At 45.3% G+C, this 19,579-nt stretch overlaps 1 protein-coding gene across 1 annotated transcript; it reads left to right on the forward strand.

Annotated features, from left to right (window-relative positions):
* The first annotated feature begins 4,573 nt into the window (after window positions 1-4,573).
* LOC129712755 (transmembrane emp24 domain-containing protein 3-like) lies at window positions 4,574-18,218 on the forward strand. Its single transcript, XM_055661460.1, has 3 exons — window positions 4,574-5,000; window positions 12,208-12,456; window positions 17,103-18,218. The coding sequence occupies exons 1-3, from the start codon at window positions 4,857-4,859 to the stop codon at window positions 17,343-17,345; spliced, it is 636 nt and encodes a 211-aa protein (XP_055517435.1). The 5' UTR covers window positions 4,574-4,856; the 3' UTR covers window positions 17,346-18,218.
* Window positions 18,219-19,579: the final 1,361 nt, after the last annotated feature.

Below are 19,579 nucleotides of genomic sequence, written 5' to 3' on the forward strand. Positions count from 1 at the left end.
TTATAGCCTGCGGGAAGAAGCTGAGGAGCATCCTGCTGGTTTTGCAGTTAATGCTCCTGTGCCTCTTCCCAGATGGCAGGATGGAGAATATGTGATGCAATGGGTGGTAGGGGTCTTTGATGATGGAGATGGCTCTGCTGATACATCTCTTCCTGTATATGTCCAGCAGAAAGGGAGTGGAGCACCAATAATCCTGCTGGCGGTCTTCACAATCCTGTCTAGTTGGTGCCGTTCGTACGCCTTGCGGCTCCCGAACCAGGAAGTGATGCCGTAGGTTAATGTGCTCTCGACAGTCCCCCTATAAAAAGTCCGTAGGTGTGTAGTGGGGAGACCTGCTTTCCGTAGTCTTCGGAGAGGGTGTAGTCGCTGCTGGGCTCTCTTGACCAGTGCTGTGGTGTTGGTCGTGGACGTCAGGTCATCTGACAGGTGGAGTCCTAGGAACTTCACGCTGCTGACCCTTTCCACATCAGCTCCATCGATGTACAGAGGTGTATGGTGTTGTTTCCCCGCCCTCCTGAAGTCAACCACCATCTCCTTAGTTTTTCCCACGTTGAGAATGAGGTTGTGGGATTTGCACCATCCTGTGAGCAGCTCCACCTCCATCCTGTACGCCGACTCATCATTGTCACTGATGAGACCCACCACTGTTGTGTCATCAGCGAACTTGTTGATGAAGTTGTTATTGAGTCTAGCAGTACAGTCGTGTGTAAGCAGACTAAACAGCAGGGGGCTTAGGACACAGCCTTGGGGCGAGCCAGTGCTCACGGCTATGGTTTTTGATGTCCTACTGCCCACCCTGACTGTCTGCTGCCGTTGCGATAGAAAGTTCAGGACCCAGTTACATGTGCCAGCATCAACCCCCAATAGCTCCAACTTCTCCACCAGCTGCTGCGGAATGATTGTGTTAAACGCAGAGCTGAAGTCTATGAAGAGGATCCTGGCATAAGTATTTTTCCGATCAAGGTGTGACAGTATGAGGTTCAGTGTTGTTGAGACTGCATCAACTGTGGATCCGTTGGCTCTGTAGGCGAACTGCAGTGGGTCTAGGTCGGCAGGTAGACTATTTTTGATGTGCTGCATAACCAGTCGCTCAAAACACTTCATTACTATGGGTGTTAGAGCCAATGGTCGAAAGTCATTATGGCAGGCTGGGTTTGGTTTCTTCGGGACAGGGACGATGGTGGCACTCTTAAGACAGTTGGGCACTACTGCCTGGCTGAGTGAGATGTTAAAAATGTCTGTGAAGACATCTTTCAGTTGCTCAGCACAGTCTCTCAAAACGCATCCAGGAATGTTGTCCGGCCCTGCAGCTTTGCGTGGATTGATGCTGGCAAAGGCCTTTTTAACTCCGGCTGCGGACAACCTGAGCGACTGGTCACTGGGAGATGGCAGTAGTGCACATGTCTGGGTGCTGTTTTTAACCTCAAACCGTGCGTATAACTTGTTCAGTTCATCTGGTAGAGAGGGGTCGTTTTGGCATATCGGCAGCGGGGTGGACTTGTAGTCAGTGATGGTATGAAATCCCTGCCACAAGCGACGTGCGTCTTTGTCATTTGCGAAGTGGCTATTAAGTTTTTGTCCATACAGCCTCTTCGCTTCCCTGATCCCCCGGGATAGGTTACACCTTGCCAGTTTGTATGCTGCGTTGTATACTTCACAAGGTGGGCAAGAAAAATCTAACGGGCCTGTCCCTCTTATGCGATTTTTTCGGCGACTTGCCGGCACCCGTCATAGGTCTTTGCAGGTCGCCGAATATTTTCAACATGTTGAAAATCCAGCGGCGACCAGAAAAAGGTACGACTCTTTGGGCGACTGCCCACAACCATACAGGCTTCACCCCGCGACATGTCGCCTGTATGGTCGTGAGTCGTCTCCTCAGTCGCCCAAAGAGTCGTAGAGTCTTTCTGGTCGCCGCTGAATTCTCAACACGTTGAAAATTTACGGCGACCCGCAACGACCCATGACGGGTGCCGGCAGTCGCCGAAAACGTGGGACAGGCCAATAGCGGTTAAAAGAAAGCAGAGTATTCCAGTTCCGCCCTTCCCCTCAAACTCCGCCTATGTTTGTGTATCTGGCACTCGGGTGTAGAACAGCCACCGCCTGCAGCTTCCTTCCACACATTGCATTAAACCAGCACCCGTGGTTTTGTAAGTTCATTCCAAGCTAATGGGCAATCATGAAATTCACTTCAAACGGAAGATCCTGAAAATCCTGGAGCAGGAGTAATACCCAACAGGGCAATTAGTGAAGACCAATGGTTCTCGGCTTATTCTTCTACACTGTTTATGCCACAACCCCTCTTCCCATCCACCTGCCTCCCTTATGTCATGGATGTAAAATATTTCAACTTGCGATATTTAAAGAGAGGTACATGGATAGGAAAGGTTTGGAGCGATCTGGATCAAATGTGGGCAGGTGGGACTAGTGTAGATGGGGCATCTATTGGTCAGCATGGGCAAGTTGGACCGAAGGGCCTGTTTCCACGAATTATTACTCTATGATGGCAGAAAATTGAACACATCAGGGAAGATACACTGACGCAGTTTTTCCTCATCTCAGTTCCAAATGGCCTACCCCTTATTCTTAAACTGTGACCCCTGTTTCTGGACTCCCCCAACATCAGGAACATTTTTCCTGCTTCTAACCTGTCCAATCCTTTAAGAATTGAATATGTGTTTCTATAAGATCCTCTCTCCTCCTTTCATCATATGTCAGCCCCGCCATCCTGGGAATTAACCTGGTGAACCTACGCTGCACTCCCTCTAAAGCAAGAATGTCCTTCTTCAAAGTAGGAGACCAAAATTGCACACAATACTCCAGGTGCGGTCTCACCGTGGCCCTGTACAACTGCAGTAGGACGTCCTTGATCCTAAACTCAAATCCTCTTGCAATGAAAGCCAACATGCCATTAGCTTTCTTCACTGCCTGCTGTACCTGCATGATTACTTTCAGTGACTGATGTACAAGCACACCCAGGTCTCATTGCACCTCCCCTTTTCCTAAACTGACACCATTCCGATAATAATCTGCCATCCTGTTCTTGCCACCAAAGTGGATAATTTCAGATTTATCCAAATTATACAGCATCTGCCATGCATCTGCCCACTCACCCAACCTATCTAAGTCATCCTGCAGCCTCATAGCATCCTCATCGCAGCTCACACTGCCATCCAAGCTTTGTGTCATCCACAAACTTGGAGGTGTCACATTTAATTCCCTCATCTAAATCGTTAATATATATTGTAAATAACTGGGGTCCCAGCACCGAGCCTTGCAGTACCCTACTTGTCACTGCCTGCCTGCCATTCTGAAAAGGACCCATTAATTCCTACTCTTTGCTTCCTGTCTGCCAACCAGTTCCCTATCCATGTCAATACCCCCAATACCATGTGCTCTAATTTTGCACGCTAATCTCTTGTGTGGAACCTTGTCAAAGGCTTTTTGAAAGTCCAGATACACCACATCCACTGGCTCTCCCTTATGCCCCTGTCCCACTTATGAAACCTGAACGGAAACCTCTGGAGACTTTGCGCCCCACCCAAGGTTTCCGTGCGGTTCCCGGAGGTTTCCGGAGGTTTTTGTCAGTCTCCCTACCTGCTTCCACTACCTGCAACCTCCGGCAACCACCTGCAACCTCCGGGAACCGCACGGAAACCTTGGGTGGGGCGCAAAGTCTATAGAGGTTTGCGTTCAGGTTTCCTAAGTGGGACAGGGGCATTATCCATTCTACTTGTTACATCCTCAAAAAATTCCAGAAGATTAGTCAAGCATGATTTCCCCTTCGTAAGTCCATGCTGAATTTGACGGATCCTGTCATTGCTTTCCAAATGTACTGCTATAACATCTTTAACAATCAACTCCAGCATCTTCCCCACTACCCATGTAAGGCTAACTGGTCTATAATTCCCCGTTTTCTCTCTCCCTCCTTTCTTAAAAAGTGGGGTTACACTGGCTACCCTCCAGTCCACAGGAACTGATCCAGAGTCGAAAGAACATTGGAAAATGATCACAAATGCATCCACATTACACCGAAGGTAGACACAACATGCTGGAGTAATAGCGGGCCAGGCAGCATCTCTGGAGAAGGAATAGGCGACGTTTCGGGTCGAGACCCTTCTTGAGACAGAGAGTCAGGGGATAGGGAAACTAGAGATAAGAAAAGGTACAGAACTAATCACAGCAGGCACCGATGACTCAAGATAGGTGGAGCCTACAACGGTCCATTGTTGGATGTGGAAGAGGCGATAACAAAGGGACACAAACAGTGATGTGTGGGAAGGAACTGCAGATGCTGGTTTAAACCGAAGATAGGCACAACATGTTGGAGCAACTCACCGGGACAGGCAACATCTCTGGCTGAAGAAGGGTCTCGACCTGAAACGTCACCTCTTCCTTCTCTCCAGAGATGCTGCCTGTCCCCCAGAATGTTGTGTCTGTCTTCAGATACAAACAGTGAAACCAGCAAGGGTGGGGGAGGGATAATGTTCTGGCTAGTCAGAGAGAAAAAGCTTCAGCAAGGAACGGAGACATCACGAAGGCTGAATGTAAACGTGACCGCGCTGTCGACTTTACGCTGCAGAATGGCCAGTATGTTAACACGCCTCCTCCATCCTCTCCCTCTAACCTCCCCTCTCTGTCTCTCCCTCTCCTCCTCTCTCCCTCCATGACACCTCTCCTGTACCGGAGGGCTCAGGATTCGCTGCCACGTCAGGTTTGGGTTGATCATTGAGGGAAGGCGGAGCTGGAACAGACGTGGAGGACGGCGAGATGATTTCAATCTGTGAACGGGAGCCCGGCGCTGCCTGAAGTTTCTCCCAGTCAGTTTCATCCCGGCTGCTCCCCACGCTCCACCTGCAATGATCACGCCCGTCTATTTCCTGCTGTTGCTGTCCTCGGCTTCTGCCGCTTTCACTCGATTCATCTTCGAACTGGCCGACCAAGATGTCCAATGTTTCTTCGAGCAGGTCGAGAACGGCACCGAGTTCACCTTCTTTTTCCAGGTATGGTCCCGAGGAGGCGACACAAGGGAACTGCAGATGCTGGAATCTTGAGCGAAACACAAAGTGCCGGAGGAACTCAGCGGGCCAGGCAGCATCTGTGGGGAGCATCTGCCGTCTACTCCACAGACGTTGCCTGACCCGGGAGCTTTGAGCTTTGCTCAAGATTCCAACGAGGACGGTTCCCATGTTTGGGTTGCCTGTTGGTTGTTGCAGACATACAAGGAAGAGAGAAGGGTATAAAGGAACTGCAGATGCTGGTTTACACCGAGGATAGACACAAAATGCAGGAGACGAACTTCAGAGGAACTAGTAACTAGTAACTAGACATCTGGGTCTGTGTTCCTTGAAGTTTAGAACGAGGGGTGACCTTACTCATATGGCACACTGAGAGGGGTAGGTAGATGTTTCCCAGACAAAGGGGACATGATCACAAGGTGTAGAGTCCATCATTTAAAACTAAGTTGCATGGGAAACATCTTCTCACAGAGACCAGCGAATCTCTGGAATAATACTGTTGTTATTTGGTGATTGCTAGATTGATGTTGGCAAGCTGCGGGGCATTTTTAATCTTTGTAGTAAGATAGCGGAGTCAGGGGATATGGAGAGGAGGCAGGAACGGGGTACTGATTGTGGATGATCAGCCATGATCACATTGAATGGCGATGCTGGCTCGAAGGGCCGAATGGCCTACTCCTGCACCTATTGTCTATTGTGTATTGTAACTGTGATTATATGATAACATTTCCTTGTTAAAGTTTTCTTTTAAAGTCCATCTGTGGGACATGAATGCTCCAGTTATGGACACCCCTACATATGGCAAGCTCCCGTAATATTATTAACTCCAAAAGTCCAATGTACGTACATCTGTTTGTTCCTACAACTGGCAGAACTAATGTCCATTCTCCATCCACTTTCAGTAATTGCTCCTTCAAATCTATTGTGTGTGATTTTGATGCCATTCATCACAATATTGATGGGGGAGGGGGGGGGGGGGAGGAGGACCGCAAACTGCTGGAGTAACTCAGAGGGTCAGGCAGCATCTGTAAGGACATGGATAGTCGATGTTGCGGGTTGGGGCTGTTCTTCAGACTGAAGAAGGGTTGGGACTTGAGACATCACCATCCATGCCCTCTGCAGATGCTGCCTGATCATTGTGGGTTTTTTTGTAAACCAGCATCTGCAGTTCCTTGTGTCTCCACAATAACGAGGTGTGTTTACCATATGGAATGGTTTTCCAATTTACAGACATGATCAACGTTTGGACATCAGTAAAAATAGAAGCCATTTATTGCCCAGGGATGATGATGCTGATGGAGGCAGCTTACTGTTCTCATGCAGTTCTTAAATATAAATTATATCCTTAAATGTATAATTAATCACTGCTGGCATTAAAGAAAAGGAAGTCTTCTTCAGAATGTGTATGGTATAGAATCAACTACAAGCTCCTCTTATAGTATACAAAGCCCATAACGTGGGTTGAAGGAATATGGGCCAAGCACAGGCAGGTGGGACTAGTGCAGCTGGGACACAGCTTAAGGATAAGGGGGAAATCCTTTAAAACCGAGATGAGAAGAACTTTTTTCACACAGAGAGTGGTGAATCTCTGGAACTCTCTGCCACAGAGGGTAGTTGAGGCCAGTTCATTGGCTATATTTAAGAGGGAGTTAGATGTGGCCCTTGTGGCTAAGGGGATCAGGGGGTATGGAGAGAAGGCAGGTACAGGATACTGAGTTGGATGATCAGCCATGATCATATTGAATGGCGGTGCAGGCTCGAAGGGCCGAATGGCCTACTCCTGCACCCTAATTTCTATGTTTCTACATGTTGGCCGGTGTGGGCAAGTTGGGCCGAAGGGCCTGTTTCCACTCTGTATCACTCTATGACCTAAATCTGATGGATTTGTAAAAGGAAGATTCTGTGTGACCATCTTAAATCTTCAGTGAAGTAACAGGGGCATGTTGGTAAGAGTAATCTAGTTGATGTGTGTATTTGGACTTCAAAAGCAAACATCACTTTCCTGATGTCAAACATCACAAAACTGATGTCAAAGAGAGATACAGCACAGAAACAGACTCTTCAGCCCACTAAGGCTTCATCAACCATCAATCAGATGCACTGCCCCAGCATTCATCCCATAGGATTAATGTGGGATCTTTGTGCGTCATAGCACCAGAGATCCGAGTTCGACCCTGACTCCGGGTGCTGTCTGCAGTTTGTATGTTCACCCTGTGACCACGCGGGTTTTCTCCAGGTGCTCCTGTTTCCTCTCACACTCCAAAAACATGAGGGTTTGTAGATTCATTGGCTTAGGTAAAATTGTAAATTGTCCCTAGTGTGTAGGATAGTGCTAATGTACGGGGTGATCGCTGGTTGGCGCGGACTCGATGGGCTGAAGGGCCTGTTTCCATGCTGTATCTCTGAAGTCTAAAGTCCATGTGCCTCACCGCGCCGGAGACCCAGGGTTGATCCTGACTACAGATGCTATCAGTTTGTACATTCTGTGTTCGCATGGGTATTCTCCAGAAGCTCCAATTTCCTCCCACTTTCCAAAGACATGCAGGTTTGTATGTTAACTTGTCCCTAGTGTGTAGGATGCAAAAGAGAATGAAGATAGACTTGTGGCTGGTGGTCAGGTGGGACGAAGATCCTGTTTCCATGCTGTGCCTCTAAAAGCTAAAACAATGTAAATAGGTAATTGATGGTTAGTGAGATTAAAGTGTGTCGTTTAGATTAAAGATACATTGGCAACAGGACTGGCCAAGAGAAACTTCAGTAAGCTACTGGATCAACACAAACGGAATGCTGGACATTGTCTGTGGAAATGCTTACTCTGTTCCTGTCTCTACACAAGCTGTCTAATTCCAAGAGCTTTCAATATTTTCTGTTTTATTTTACATTTCCAATGTCAGCAGTATTTTTTTGGTCTCAAGTTGTTGTTCGTAGTTGCTTATCAGATTCTGGGAACACAAACAATAGTGTGCCTTTGTGGTTGGCATTAAGACAGCACATTTGATGTATAGTGGTGACCTAAGTTTCCAAGCAACGTGAATCTTGAAAGTGAGCTCCAACGGAGGGGGATGGTAAAAGACTTCAGATGTGCACAGGTGAAAAGCGAAATTTAACACAGAAAAACCAATGCATTTGGGAAAATTGGAAAGAGGTAATATAACCTCAAAAGCACTGTTTCAAAAAGGATCGAGAAACAGTGAATTCCAGCAAGCAAATGCACAAATCTTTGATATACTAGTTGATAAAAGCACACTGCATCTCAATCTTTCCAGATACAGGGCTCGAGTATGAGGGTTAATTAATTACAAATCACTGGTTCACATAGTCTACGGTCATCCAGCTCACCGCTTGACCTGTTTTTACAAAATGTTAAATGGCCAGCTCGACATAGATCACAAAACCTATACCAAACCCAAACCAATTAGGAGCAGACGAGGGCATTCGATCCAATTTAAGATACCAGCTACCAAGACAGATGTGTACAACAATTCATTCTTCCCCCGCACAATTAAAGCATGGAATGGTCTTCACCCTACCATAGTTACCCAACCAGATACAACTAAATTTAAGGTATTTTTGGCTGAAGTCCTCCCTCCACCACCTCCAGTTTAAATTCCATTTGGAATATTTTGGAAGACCAGGAAACCAAGAAACATGAAACCAAGAATCTACCTAAATCCAGGGACCAATCCATTTTGAAGAACGGCAAGTTTATGAGATGGTATGAGTTACATGGAGAGACTAGGAGACCTGGGACTGCTCTCCTTTGAACCGTGAAGCTAAAGGTAGATTTATTGATAGTGTTCAAAAGCATGAAATGTTTTCATCAGATAAAACTCAACATAAATCCAATCAAGCCAAACTCGTACAATAAAGAGGTAGAGCGAGAATGGATCAGTCTTGGTCAGAAACATCAGAAAACTCTGATTTAAAACAATTATCAAATAAATCAGGAGAAGGGTAGGGTTTTAAAAAAAAATTGTGATCCCTGGGAATGTTGGAAGCGTATTTAGTTTAACATTGAAAAGGATAACGTAGTGGTTAGTTACTGACCAGCTGGACGCCAGCTTTTTGTGTCTATCTTTGTTTTAACCCAGCATCTGCAGTTCCTTCCTACACAAAACCAAGCAGACATGGGTTTGAATCCCATATAGAGCAGGTGAGAGTTGCTGAACTTAAAATCAAATAATTAATTACATTTGAAACTATCCATATTCTTATAACATAAAAATAGACTGTTCGGCCCATTGAGGCTAGGCTAGTCCTCAGAGCATTGTCATTAGTCCCATTTCCCCCACTTATTTTCCATGCAAGTTATTCTCTCACTCCATCAATAGATGCACTGGGGGATAATTTACAATGGCCAACATCCAACATGCCTTTGTGATATGGGGGCAGGGAGGGGGAACGGGAACGGGACCGGATCACCCGGGAAACCCATGTGGTCTCAGGAAGGACATGGAAGCTCCACACAGGCAGCACCAGAGGCCAGCATTGAACCTGGATCGCTGGAGCTACATGGTGGCAGCACTATCTGGAATGTCGTTGTGTCACCCCATTAAAGACAAAAAATTCCTTTCCTTCAGGAAGTATGGCAACCTGACTCAGTCAGGCTTGTATGTCATTAATGCATAACTCCCTCAGCAGGTCAGGTGGAGTTGGGGAGAGATACTAAACGCTGGCATTACTAGTGACGTCGCATCCCATGAATGGTTAAAAAGTTGTGGCAAAGGAAGCAGGAAAAGCAATGTGCAAAGGGCCATGGGTCTAATGGGATATCCTTTGGCACTTATCTAATATGTGAATGTTCGTAATTTTTCGATTCATAGAGTAATACAAAAACAGGCCCTTCTGCCCAACTTGCCCACGCCGACCAACATGTCCCATCTACTCTAGTCCCATTTGGTCAATGAGAGTTGTTTTTAAATGTGCTATAGAAATAAAATTGACTTGACTTGACTTGACCTGCCTGCGTTTGGCCCAAATCCCTCGAAACCTATCCTATCTATTTTTAGTCTTGGGGGCACCGTCCTGTGTGGTATGGCTGCCCAGCCTGCAGCTGTCTGTTTTTCATCTTTTCTCTTATTTTCAGTTAGTTGAATGTTTGTTTTTTAGGAGTTCTAGCCTTTTTATGTGGGGGGGGGGGGGGGGGGGGGGAAACTGCTTTCTAGGGTCTCCTACCTGGTCGGAGAGGCAGCTTTTCTCCGGGCTGCAGTTTCGACCCGTCCTCGCGGCCTACTAGCGGGCCTGGAGCAGCGTTTCCTGTCGAGGACCGCCCAGTACCTCGGCTTCGGCAGCGGCACAACGCTAGAACGCTATCGCGGAGCGGAGCGGGCGATGCCTTGCCCGGGTCGCCGCGCTGGAGCTCCGGTGAGCTGAAGACCGCCGAGAAAAAACATCGCGGAGCTGCGGGACTGTGGAGCGGCCAGCAGCTGAACTTAAACATCACGGAGCCTGGGATCTCTCGCCGAGATCGCCAGTAGTGGAGCTCCATCCGGCGCGGCCTTGTTGACTTCGGAAGCCGCGGCCTCCAGTACGGAAGCGGCTGTTCCAGGTGTCCCATGCCGCTGTTAGGACTCTCCCGACGCCGGAACTACATCACCCGGCGAGAACGGCCTGGAACATCGGGCCTCCATAGAGGCAACTGTGGAGGCCTCAATAGGCCCGACTATGGGTGAACTAGGGATGGGGACTGGACATTGTGCCTTCCCCCACAGTGGGAACCATTGTGGGGGGATGTTTTTATGTTTATTGTTAAATCTCTTTAATGTTATGTCTAATCTTTATCTGTGTGCTGCATGGCAAGACAAATTTCACTACACCATTGGGTGTATGTGACAATAAATATCCTTTGTCCTTTGTCCTTTGTTTGTCCTTTGTCCTTTGTCTATGTACCTAAATGTTTCTTAAACGTTGTGATCGTACCTGCCTCATATACCTGCTCTGGCAGATCATTCCATACAACCACCACCCTTTGTGTAAAAACGTTACCCCTCAGGTTCCTGTTAAACCTCATCAACCGCTCCCTACAGCTCAGGCCCTCGAGTCCTGGCAAGTTGTCAGTGGCAACATCATCATAAATCTTCTCTGTGTCCATTCCAGCTTGACAACATCTTTCCTATAATATGGTGCCCAAGACTGAACACAACACTCTAAATGTGGCCTGACCAACGCTTTACATAACTGCAACATTACCTCCCAACTTCTATATTCAATATTCCAACTGATGATGGCGAATGTGCAAAAAGCCTTTTGGACTACCTGCGACCCCACTTTAAAGGATTCAGGTCCCAATGAACTATTGTGACTCTTGCTGAATCATCGTTAAGTTGTCTAATGGGTACAAATCCTTTGTACATGGGTGCAAAGCTCTTATGTTTTTATTAAGTTCATTCTGTTGGCTTCATCGACTGTGTCAGCATGTGTTGGCCCATCCCACATTGGCCTTGTGGAGGTGGAGGAGAACCAGCTTCTTGAAACGCTGCCAACTGTCTAATTAGGTATTTCCAGTGTAGAGTAGTTATGCTTTATTCAACTGACATTAAATAAATATAACGTTGGTCTAATTGGTTGTAAACTTCATGTATTTAATGGCTGTGAATCACTAGAGAGTGCGTTTTTTTTTAGTTTAAAAAAAATCTAGCTTGGAGACAGGCCCTTCAGCCCACCGAGCCCATGCCAACCATGCCAACCATGCCAACCATCTGTTCACGTGAACTTTATATTTTGCCACTTTCCCTTTGCACAATAGGGGTAATTCACAGGGTGCAGCCCATGATCTCTGCTGTTTTTCAGGGAGGGAATTCCAATTTCCTGTACCCAATATCAAAATGATCGCCTCTGCAGTAAGGTGGCACAACAGTAGAGTTGCTGCCTTACAGAGCCAGAGACCTGGGTTCGATCCTGAATACGGGTGCTGTCTGTGCGGAGTATGTACGATCTCGTGGGTTTTCTCCGGGATCTCCAGCTTCCTCCCACACTCCAAAGGCGTACAGGTTGGTAGGCTAATTGGCTTCAGTACAATTGTAAATTGTCCCTAGTGTGTGTTGGATAGTGTTAGTGTGTGGGGATCATTGGTTGGCGCGGTCTCAGTGGGCTGAAGGGCCTGTTTCCAAGTTGTATCTCTAGACTAGACTGGATCTCTAAGCTGATCATAGGTGGATGTGTTGATAAAACGTAAACCTCTTTATATCCACAGGTGATTGCAGGGGGTCACTATGATGTGGATAGCTTCATTGAAGACCCCACTGGGAACATGACCTACAGAAAGCACAAGATAAGCCATGAATCTTACAATGCCAAAGCCATGATGTCTGGGGTCTACAAGTTCTGCTTTGGCAACAGATTCTCCACCTTCACCCACAAGAAGATCTACTTCCAACTGAAGATTGGCGATTTTATTCCAGCTGTCCCCAATAACTCCACCACTGCTGCTGCTCTTACCCAGGTTAGTTGGCTATGACAGGGCTTGTGAAAGTCAGGCTGTTTCACCTTCACCCAAGAGGCCAGCACTGGTTTATTTTCCGATGGTATGGCGTGGCAGCGCCTCTAAATTGTTAAACGTCATTATTTAATTTTACCTTACATTAATGATACATACTAATACCTTTTTGTTTGCACAGGAAGTACTGATGGCTAGACTAGTCAGTTTTTACATAGGTATTATCAGGCAACTGAACCGTCCTCTCACCAACTGGAGAACGGTTCTGACCTACCATCTACTTCATTGGAGACCTTTGAACTGTCTTTAATTGGACCTCACTGAACTTTATCTTGCACTAAGCATTATTTATACTCATTATCCTGCACCTGTACTCTGTGGACGGTTTGATTGACACTTGCCCAACTGATCAAGATCCTGTTGTAATTTTTGATAGCCATCTTTGCTCTCTACAAGTTAGTGTTCTATAACGCGTGTCTTTAACACTGAGATGACAAAACGCTGTGGTGAATCTGAGAGTCCTAGTAAATGGAACACAAGAAGTTAACAAGTCTGGAAAGATGATGGAATATTGGCTGTCTTGCAAGGGGTGTGGGGGATAAAATGAGGGACATTTTGATACATCTTTACTGGTGTGATGCCAGATGAACGACCGTGTGCAGTTTTAGTCTCCATGTTTAAGGAAGAATGCGCTTGAATTGGGGGTTGAGCAGAGAAGGTTCTCTACATTGATGTTTAAGGAAATGTTGAGCCTCTCCTCATTCGACTTTAGAAGATCTTATTGAAACCTAACAGATTCTGAGGGGGATTGATGCTCTACCAGCTGTGCCACTGTGCTCTTGGTCTTACTTAACCCATCTCCAACTCTAAACCAGCGATATGGAGAAGATGTTTGCCCTCCGACGAGGCATCCAGAAATCGGGGCACAGTTTCAGAATAATAAACATGGATTGTTTCCTCAGCAATGCCGAAGGCTGAGATGAGACCTGACAGAAGTATACACAATTATACTATACTGTGCCCGGTCCAGTTTTAGTTAAATCTCCCGAGAGATATCAAGATGGTGGACAGACAGAAACCTTTTCCCATGGAAGAAATGTCAAAGACTGGACTTTAATACACCCACAATTTGGACTGTTCATACTGCTTAACTCTGGGAGGAGGTACCGCAGCATGAAGAGCGGGACAACTAGGTTCTGCAACAGCTTCATCCCCCAGGCCATAAGATTACTGAACAATCAAAAAAACCGAGGCTAGAACTTTTAAAATATCGTCACTTTTAAAAACTTTTTAATATATATATTTATTTTACAGAACCATGCGCATGACGCATTTTTATGGACGCACCTGGAACTTTTAACTTTTAACTGATTTTGGAGAGTAAAATGCAACGAAATTTCGTTCAAGGTGCACTGTGTCTAGGTGTATATCTGAATGACAATAAAGTTTTCATTCATTAAAATGAGAGGGGCAAAATTTAAAGGAGATGTGTGCGGCAGGTTTTTTTTTACACAGTGGTTGGTGGGTGCCCTGCCATGGATGGTGGTGGGGGAAAATATGACAGGGGCATTTAAGCAGCTTGGAAGTGCAGGGAATAGAGGGATATGGATCATGTACAGGCAGATGAGATCAGTGTATCTGGGTATCATGGTCAACACTGTATTGTAGGCCGAAGGCCATGAACCTGCGCTATGTCTTTTATGATCTAATAAAGGGGTTGCCATTGTTAGATTGAGGTGAGGGGGATTTTTATCGGCCATGGACCTTTGGAATTCTCTACCACAGAATGTTAGGAAGACGTTTTGTTGATTATATATTAAGCAGAGACTGACTGATGTTTAAAGTACAATGGAGTCAAGGAGTACGGGGAGAGTGTGTGGAAGTAGAGTTGAAGTTAAGGCTGGATCAGCCAGGATTTTATTGAATAATAGAATGTACTTAAAGAGCTAACTGGTCTGCCAAGACTGCGGTACATGTGTAGGCTCTTGGTCCCACTATGTCTGTGTTGAACATGATGCTAAATTAAACCAATCAATTTTTTTTGCACATGATCCATATCCCTCTATTCCCTGCATATCTATCTGCCTATCTAAAAGCCTCGAAACACCAATTTAAAATCTTGCCTGTGGCTAAAGAAAATGGAAAGATTTTTGTCAAGACCCCAACAATCTCCTCTCTTGACTCTTTCAAAAAGCTGGGATAGACCCTTTTTAGATTCTGGAGACTTGGTCACTTTAATGCTCTTCAAGAGATCCAACACCACCTCCATATATCTCAATATCCCCTAGTAGACCCCATGTTGATCTCACTAGCCGCATGTCTTCCTCTATGACAAATACTGATGAAAAGTACTAATTTAGCATCTTGCTTACATCCTTTGAATCTAAGCATAAATGTCCTCCTTTATCCTAGACTTGTCCATGAAACCTGCCCTGCTAAGTCACTCCAGCACTATTTTTTTGTCCTACCCTCTCCCCAATAACTCTCTTCTTTTTAACGTATGTATAAAATGTCTTGAGATTCTCCCTGATCCTACTTGCAAAGGATTTTTGATGGCACTTCCGACCCACATAACTCCCTGCTTGAGCACTTACCACCTGGTTGCTTTCAATTAATCAATTCCATTGATTTCATCTTCCTAACGTATGCTTCATTTTACTATTTGACCACATTTAAAACCTCTTTCGACATCCAAGTTTCTCCCTTACCTTACCATCCTTGTCTCTCCTCCTTACCTCCTTACTGGAGCATACCAGCCCTGAAATCTGAACATCCGATCTCCAAGTGACTCCAACAATATCAGATGTGGACTTACTAAATAACACTTGCTCCCGATTTACACTCCCTACCTCCTGCTTAATAACACTTGCCCTTCTACAATTTGGTACTTTCCCCCAAAGTCCAAACGTATCCTTATTCATGACTATCTTAAAACATTAAGGAGTTGTTTTATTAAATTTTAAAACGCAGCCAAAAATGTGTAGACCGTGCATTTGTGGTTGTGCAAAAGAATTTCACAGTGCTGACGATAAAGAACCATTGAACCATAGAATCACTGTTCTCAGAACAAGAAGGCTCTGCAGAGTAGTGCGTTCGGCCGAAACCACTATGGGAACTACACTCGCCCCCCTGCAGGATCTATACATCAGAAGTTGCAAATCCAGATGCAACAATATCATGGGGGACCCCTTCCACCCCAGCAACGGACTGTTCCAGCTGTTACGGTCAGGCAAACGCCTCCGTTGCCATGCTGTTAAAACAGAGAGGATGAGCAGGAGTTTCTTCCCAGAGACCATTAGGACTGTAAACTCCTATCTCACCAGGGACTAACTTACTGTACCAATTTACTGTTGTGTGGTGTATTTTTAAAATTCCTGTTTCTTCTTTATTTCTCCCACAAATGTGTAATTACTGATTCTGTTCCATTCTGTTTTGTAGTCTTTTTGCACAATCCGCAAGCATTGCCACTTTTCATTTCACTGCACATCTCATATGTGTACGTGACGAATCAAGTTGACTTGACTCAAAACGCTCCCGCATTGACACCAGTCACCTGGCCAGACTCATTCTGGTTTTTTTAGGTTTAAGTTTTTTTCAACTTTGGAGATAAGGCATGGAGATACATACAGACCCTTCGACCCACCAAGTTCACTCCGATCTCTGATCACCTGTTCTCACAAGTTCTATGTTATCTCACTTTCTCATCCACCCACCACACACTGTGGGCAATTTTACAGAAGGCAATTAACCTCCAAACCAACATGTCTTTAGAAAGTGAGAGAAAACTGCAGCACTTGGAGGAAACCCATGGGGTCACAGGGAGAACATGTAAACTCCATAGAGACAGCATCCGAGGTTAGAATCGAACCCGGGTGTCTGGTGCTGAGGCAGCAGCTCTACCAGCTGCCCCACTGTGCAGCTCTAGTCTCCACTAATTTTCCAATACAAAGTCTAGCCTGGCCCCTTATATATAATAATAATAATAATAATAATCTTTATTTATATAGCACTTTTCAACAAAACCAGTATTTGAACCAAAGTGCTTTACAGAGTTTGATTAAATTAACAGAACAGACCAAATGTCAATACTTATATAGTTAGACTATCCATATGGGGATCCATATGGGGACTAGACTGGCCCCTTATATAGTTAGACTATCCATATGGGTTTAGGTTTCATTTTATTATTGTCACATTTATCAAGGTACAGAAGAAAACTTTGTTTTGCATGCTATTCAAACAGATCATATACACAGTACATCCGTAGATGCAATCAGTGCAAACTCAAGTACAATGGATAAAGCAAAGGGGATGATACAAAGTGCAGAATATTGTTCTCTGCATTTTAGCACATCAGTTCTGTCGACAAACTCCAACGTCCTCAGTGGGGTAGTGGTGAGTCGGACAGTACCCTAGCTTATGGAAGGACCGTATAGAAGCCTGGTAACTTCTGAAAAGACCTGAATTTCAGATCTCCCTCTTGGATACACCTAACAAATTCTGCCCTGTCTAAGCTTGGTTGGAATTTATCAGGGGGTAATCCGGCTGGGATGATCGCTGGTCAGCATGGACTCAGTGGGCCGAAGGGTCTGTTTCTGTACTGTATATATAAACTGATCATCATCTTTTTTTTTTTTTTGCTTCTCCGTCAGCTGGAGTATTCCTGCATCAAGGTGCACAGTTCTCTGGTAAGGTTAGAAGACTTGCACAAAAATTACCATGTACAGTTGCTGGTCGACTGGCTACACGCAGACAGTGTCAACGCCAGTATCATGTACTGGGCGACGGCCGAGACCATCATCCTTTTCGTGGTTACGATCGGACAGGTGGTAGTCCTGAAGAAGTTCTTCACGGAGAAAAAGGCCAATGTGAATATGCCCGGCATCAGCACCTAGCACCAAGCATCACCTCTTGCCCGGACCATGTTACAGCAAAGTGGTTATGATGTTATGATGTACGGTGACAAAAGGGAGATAAACTAGGTCAAGCCAGTCCGGTTAACTAAACATTACAAAGGGAATAGTATCTGTTTCTGTGTATCATTGTCAATTACTTGTAATGTATTTTTACATCTGCAAGTCTTCTCAACAACTATTGATGACTCAAATGCTGGAGCAACTCCGCAGGTCAGGCAGCATCTCTGAAGGCGATTGTTGACCTGAAACGTCACCCATTCCTTCTCTCCAGAGATGCTGCCTGTCCCGCTGAGTTACTCCAGCATTTTGTGTCTAACTCTGGAGAACATGGATAGATGACGTTTCGGGTTGAGACCCTTCCTCAGACGGCCTGCACCATCACCAATCTGATGCTGAGATTCTGCCTGACCTGCTGAGTTCCTTTCTGTCCCCTTGTGTATTAATCAGCATCTGCAGTTCCTTGTTTCTATGTTTTTTTAACTACTGTATTGCAACTGTGTATCACTCTGCAAAGCCTCTCACTGTACTAATCAATTGCTCAGATATGTTATTGTCACATCTGCCAAGGTTTGTGAAAAGCTTTGTCTTGTATATGATCAAACTGATCAAATATTCCATGCAATGTGTTCAAACTCAAGTACAACAGATAGAGCAAAAGGGAAGATCGACAGTGCAGAGTTCAACGTTTCAATGATACCTTATTGTCACATGTACCTAGGTACAGTCAACAAAAAGTTTGCATACAATTCAATAATAACCAGACACATTATACTGAAGTACAAAAGAGTTAGAAAAGCAGATTACACTGAGAGTAGACAAGAGTCGCCGTTGGTGGCATTTTGTATTATTAAAGCCCAAAGTTGAAAAAAATATATCAAAAATGTGAACATTTACTGGTAGTGTGTGAATATTTACTGGGGGTCTGGGGACTGTGTGGACACTTACTGGGATATTGGGAGTGTGCGATTATCTACTAATGAGCCCAGAGCGTGTGCGACTATTTACTGGTAAACCCGGGGAGGTGTGAACATTGACCAGGGCTTTCCAGGGAATGTTTGTACTCACAATCGGTTTATCTTTACTTGGAGGACAATCACTGATCCACAACCCGCCCTGCAATGCTGAGCTATTATTTTACTTTGATGAACCTAAATCTCTTGGCAACTGTTTCTTCTCTGTATGGGTCACTATGGACATTTATCACAAATCAGGTTACTATCTCCAAATGCCTGTGATTTACTGGTGCTCTCTCCTAATTACTTGTAATGTATTTTTACACCTGCATGTCTCCTCCACAAATATCAAGGACCCAAACGTTGAAGCAATTCAGCAGGTCAGGCACCATCTATGAAGCAGATTCTCGACCCGAAACGTCACCCATTTATTTTTACTGATGCCTTCTCCTAATTAGATAATAGGCAATAGGTGCAGGAGTAGGCCATTCTGCCCTTTAAGCCAGCAGCACCATTCACTGTAATCATGGCTGATCATCCACACTCAGTACCTCGTTCCTGCCTTTTCCCCAATCCCCTGATTGTGTACCTTTGATTTTCCAGCATCTGCAGTTCCTTCTTAAACAAATCCCCTGACTCCACTATCTTTAAGAGCTCTATCCAACTCTCTCTTCTGCCTTCTGACGCAGAGAATTCCACAGATTCGCAACCCTCTGTGTGAAAAAGTTCCTCCAGCAGTTTCTTTTCTCAATTTCATCAGTTGTAGAGTCATAGTCATACGGTGTGGAAACAGGCCCTTCGGCCCGACTTGCCCACACTGACCAACCAGTGTTTGACAGATCAAGGAATTAGGGCTAATAAGGGAATGGCACAGAAGAGTTGAGGCCAGCATAGATCAGTTGATCATATTGAATGGTGGGGCGGGTTTGATGGCCTAATGCACCTATTTTCTGTGTCCTGGAAAATGATGGCGGTTCTTCAGTCTATGGGTTAACTCTCTGCTGAGGTAAAATGACCCTCCTTGATACCTTTCTCTTTGACAAAGGGTTTTGACCCCAGCCCAAATATCTCCATTAATGGACTGTTGAAATACTCAGGTGAGCCAGCATCTGTGGAGATCCTGTCTGACCTACTGAGTATTTGCAGCAGTTTTGCTTTTTTAAATTTCAGATTTCCAGCATCTGCAATTAGAGTAATAGAAGCATGTCCTTCGGGCCAACTCATGCTTGCCGAACAAGATGCCCCATCGGAGCTAGTCCC

This window comes from Leucoraja erinacea, chromosome 33 (assembly GCF_028641065.1).
Source record: "Leucoraja erinacea ecotype New England chromosome 33, Leri_hhj_1, whole genome shotgun sequence".
NCBI lineage: Eukaryota > Metazoa > Chordata > Chondrichthyes > Rajiformes > Rajidae > Leucoraja > Leucoraja erinaceus.

Excerpts from the sequence above, each read along its gene's own strand:
- LOC129712755 (XM_055661460.1), top strand. The coding sequence starts at position 4,857 with ATGATCACGCCCGTCTATTTCCTGCTGTTGCTGTCCTCGGCTTCTGCC. Across the intron at positions 5,001-12,207 it reads AGTTCACCTTCTTTTTCCAG|GTGATTGCAGGGGGTCACTA; the intron begins GTATGGTCCCGA and ends TTATATCCACAG. Across the intron at positions 12,457-17,102 it reads CTGCTGCTGCTCTTACCCAG|CTGGAGTATTCCTGCATCAA; the intron begins GTTAGTTGGCTA and ends CTTCTCCGTCAG.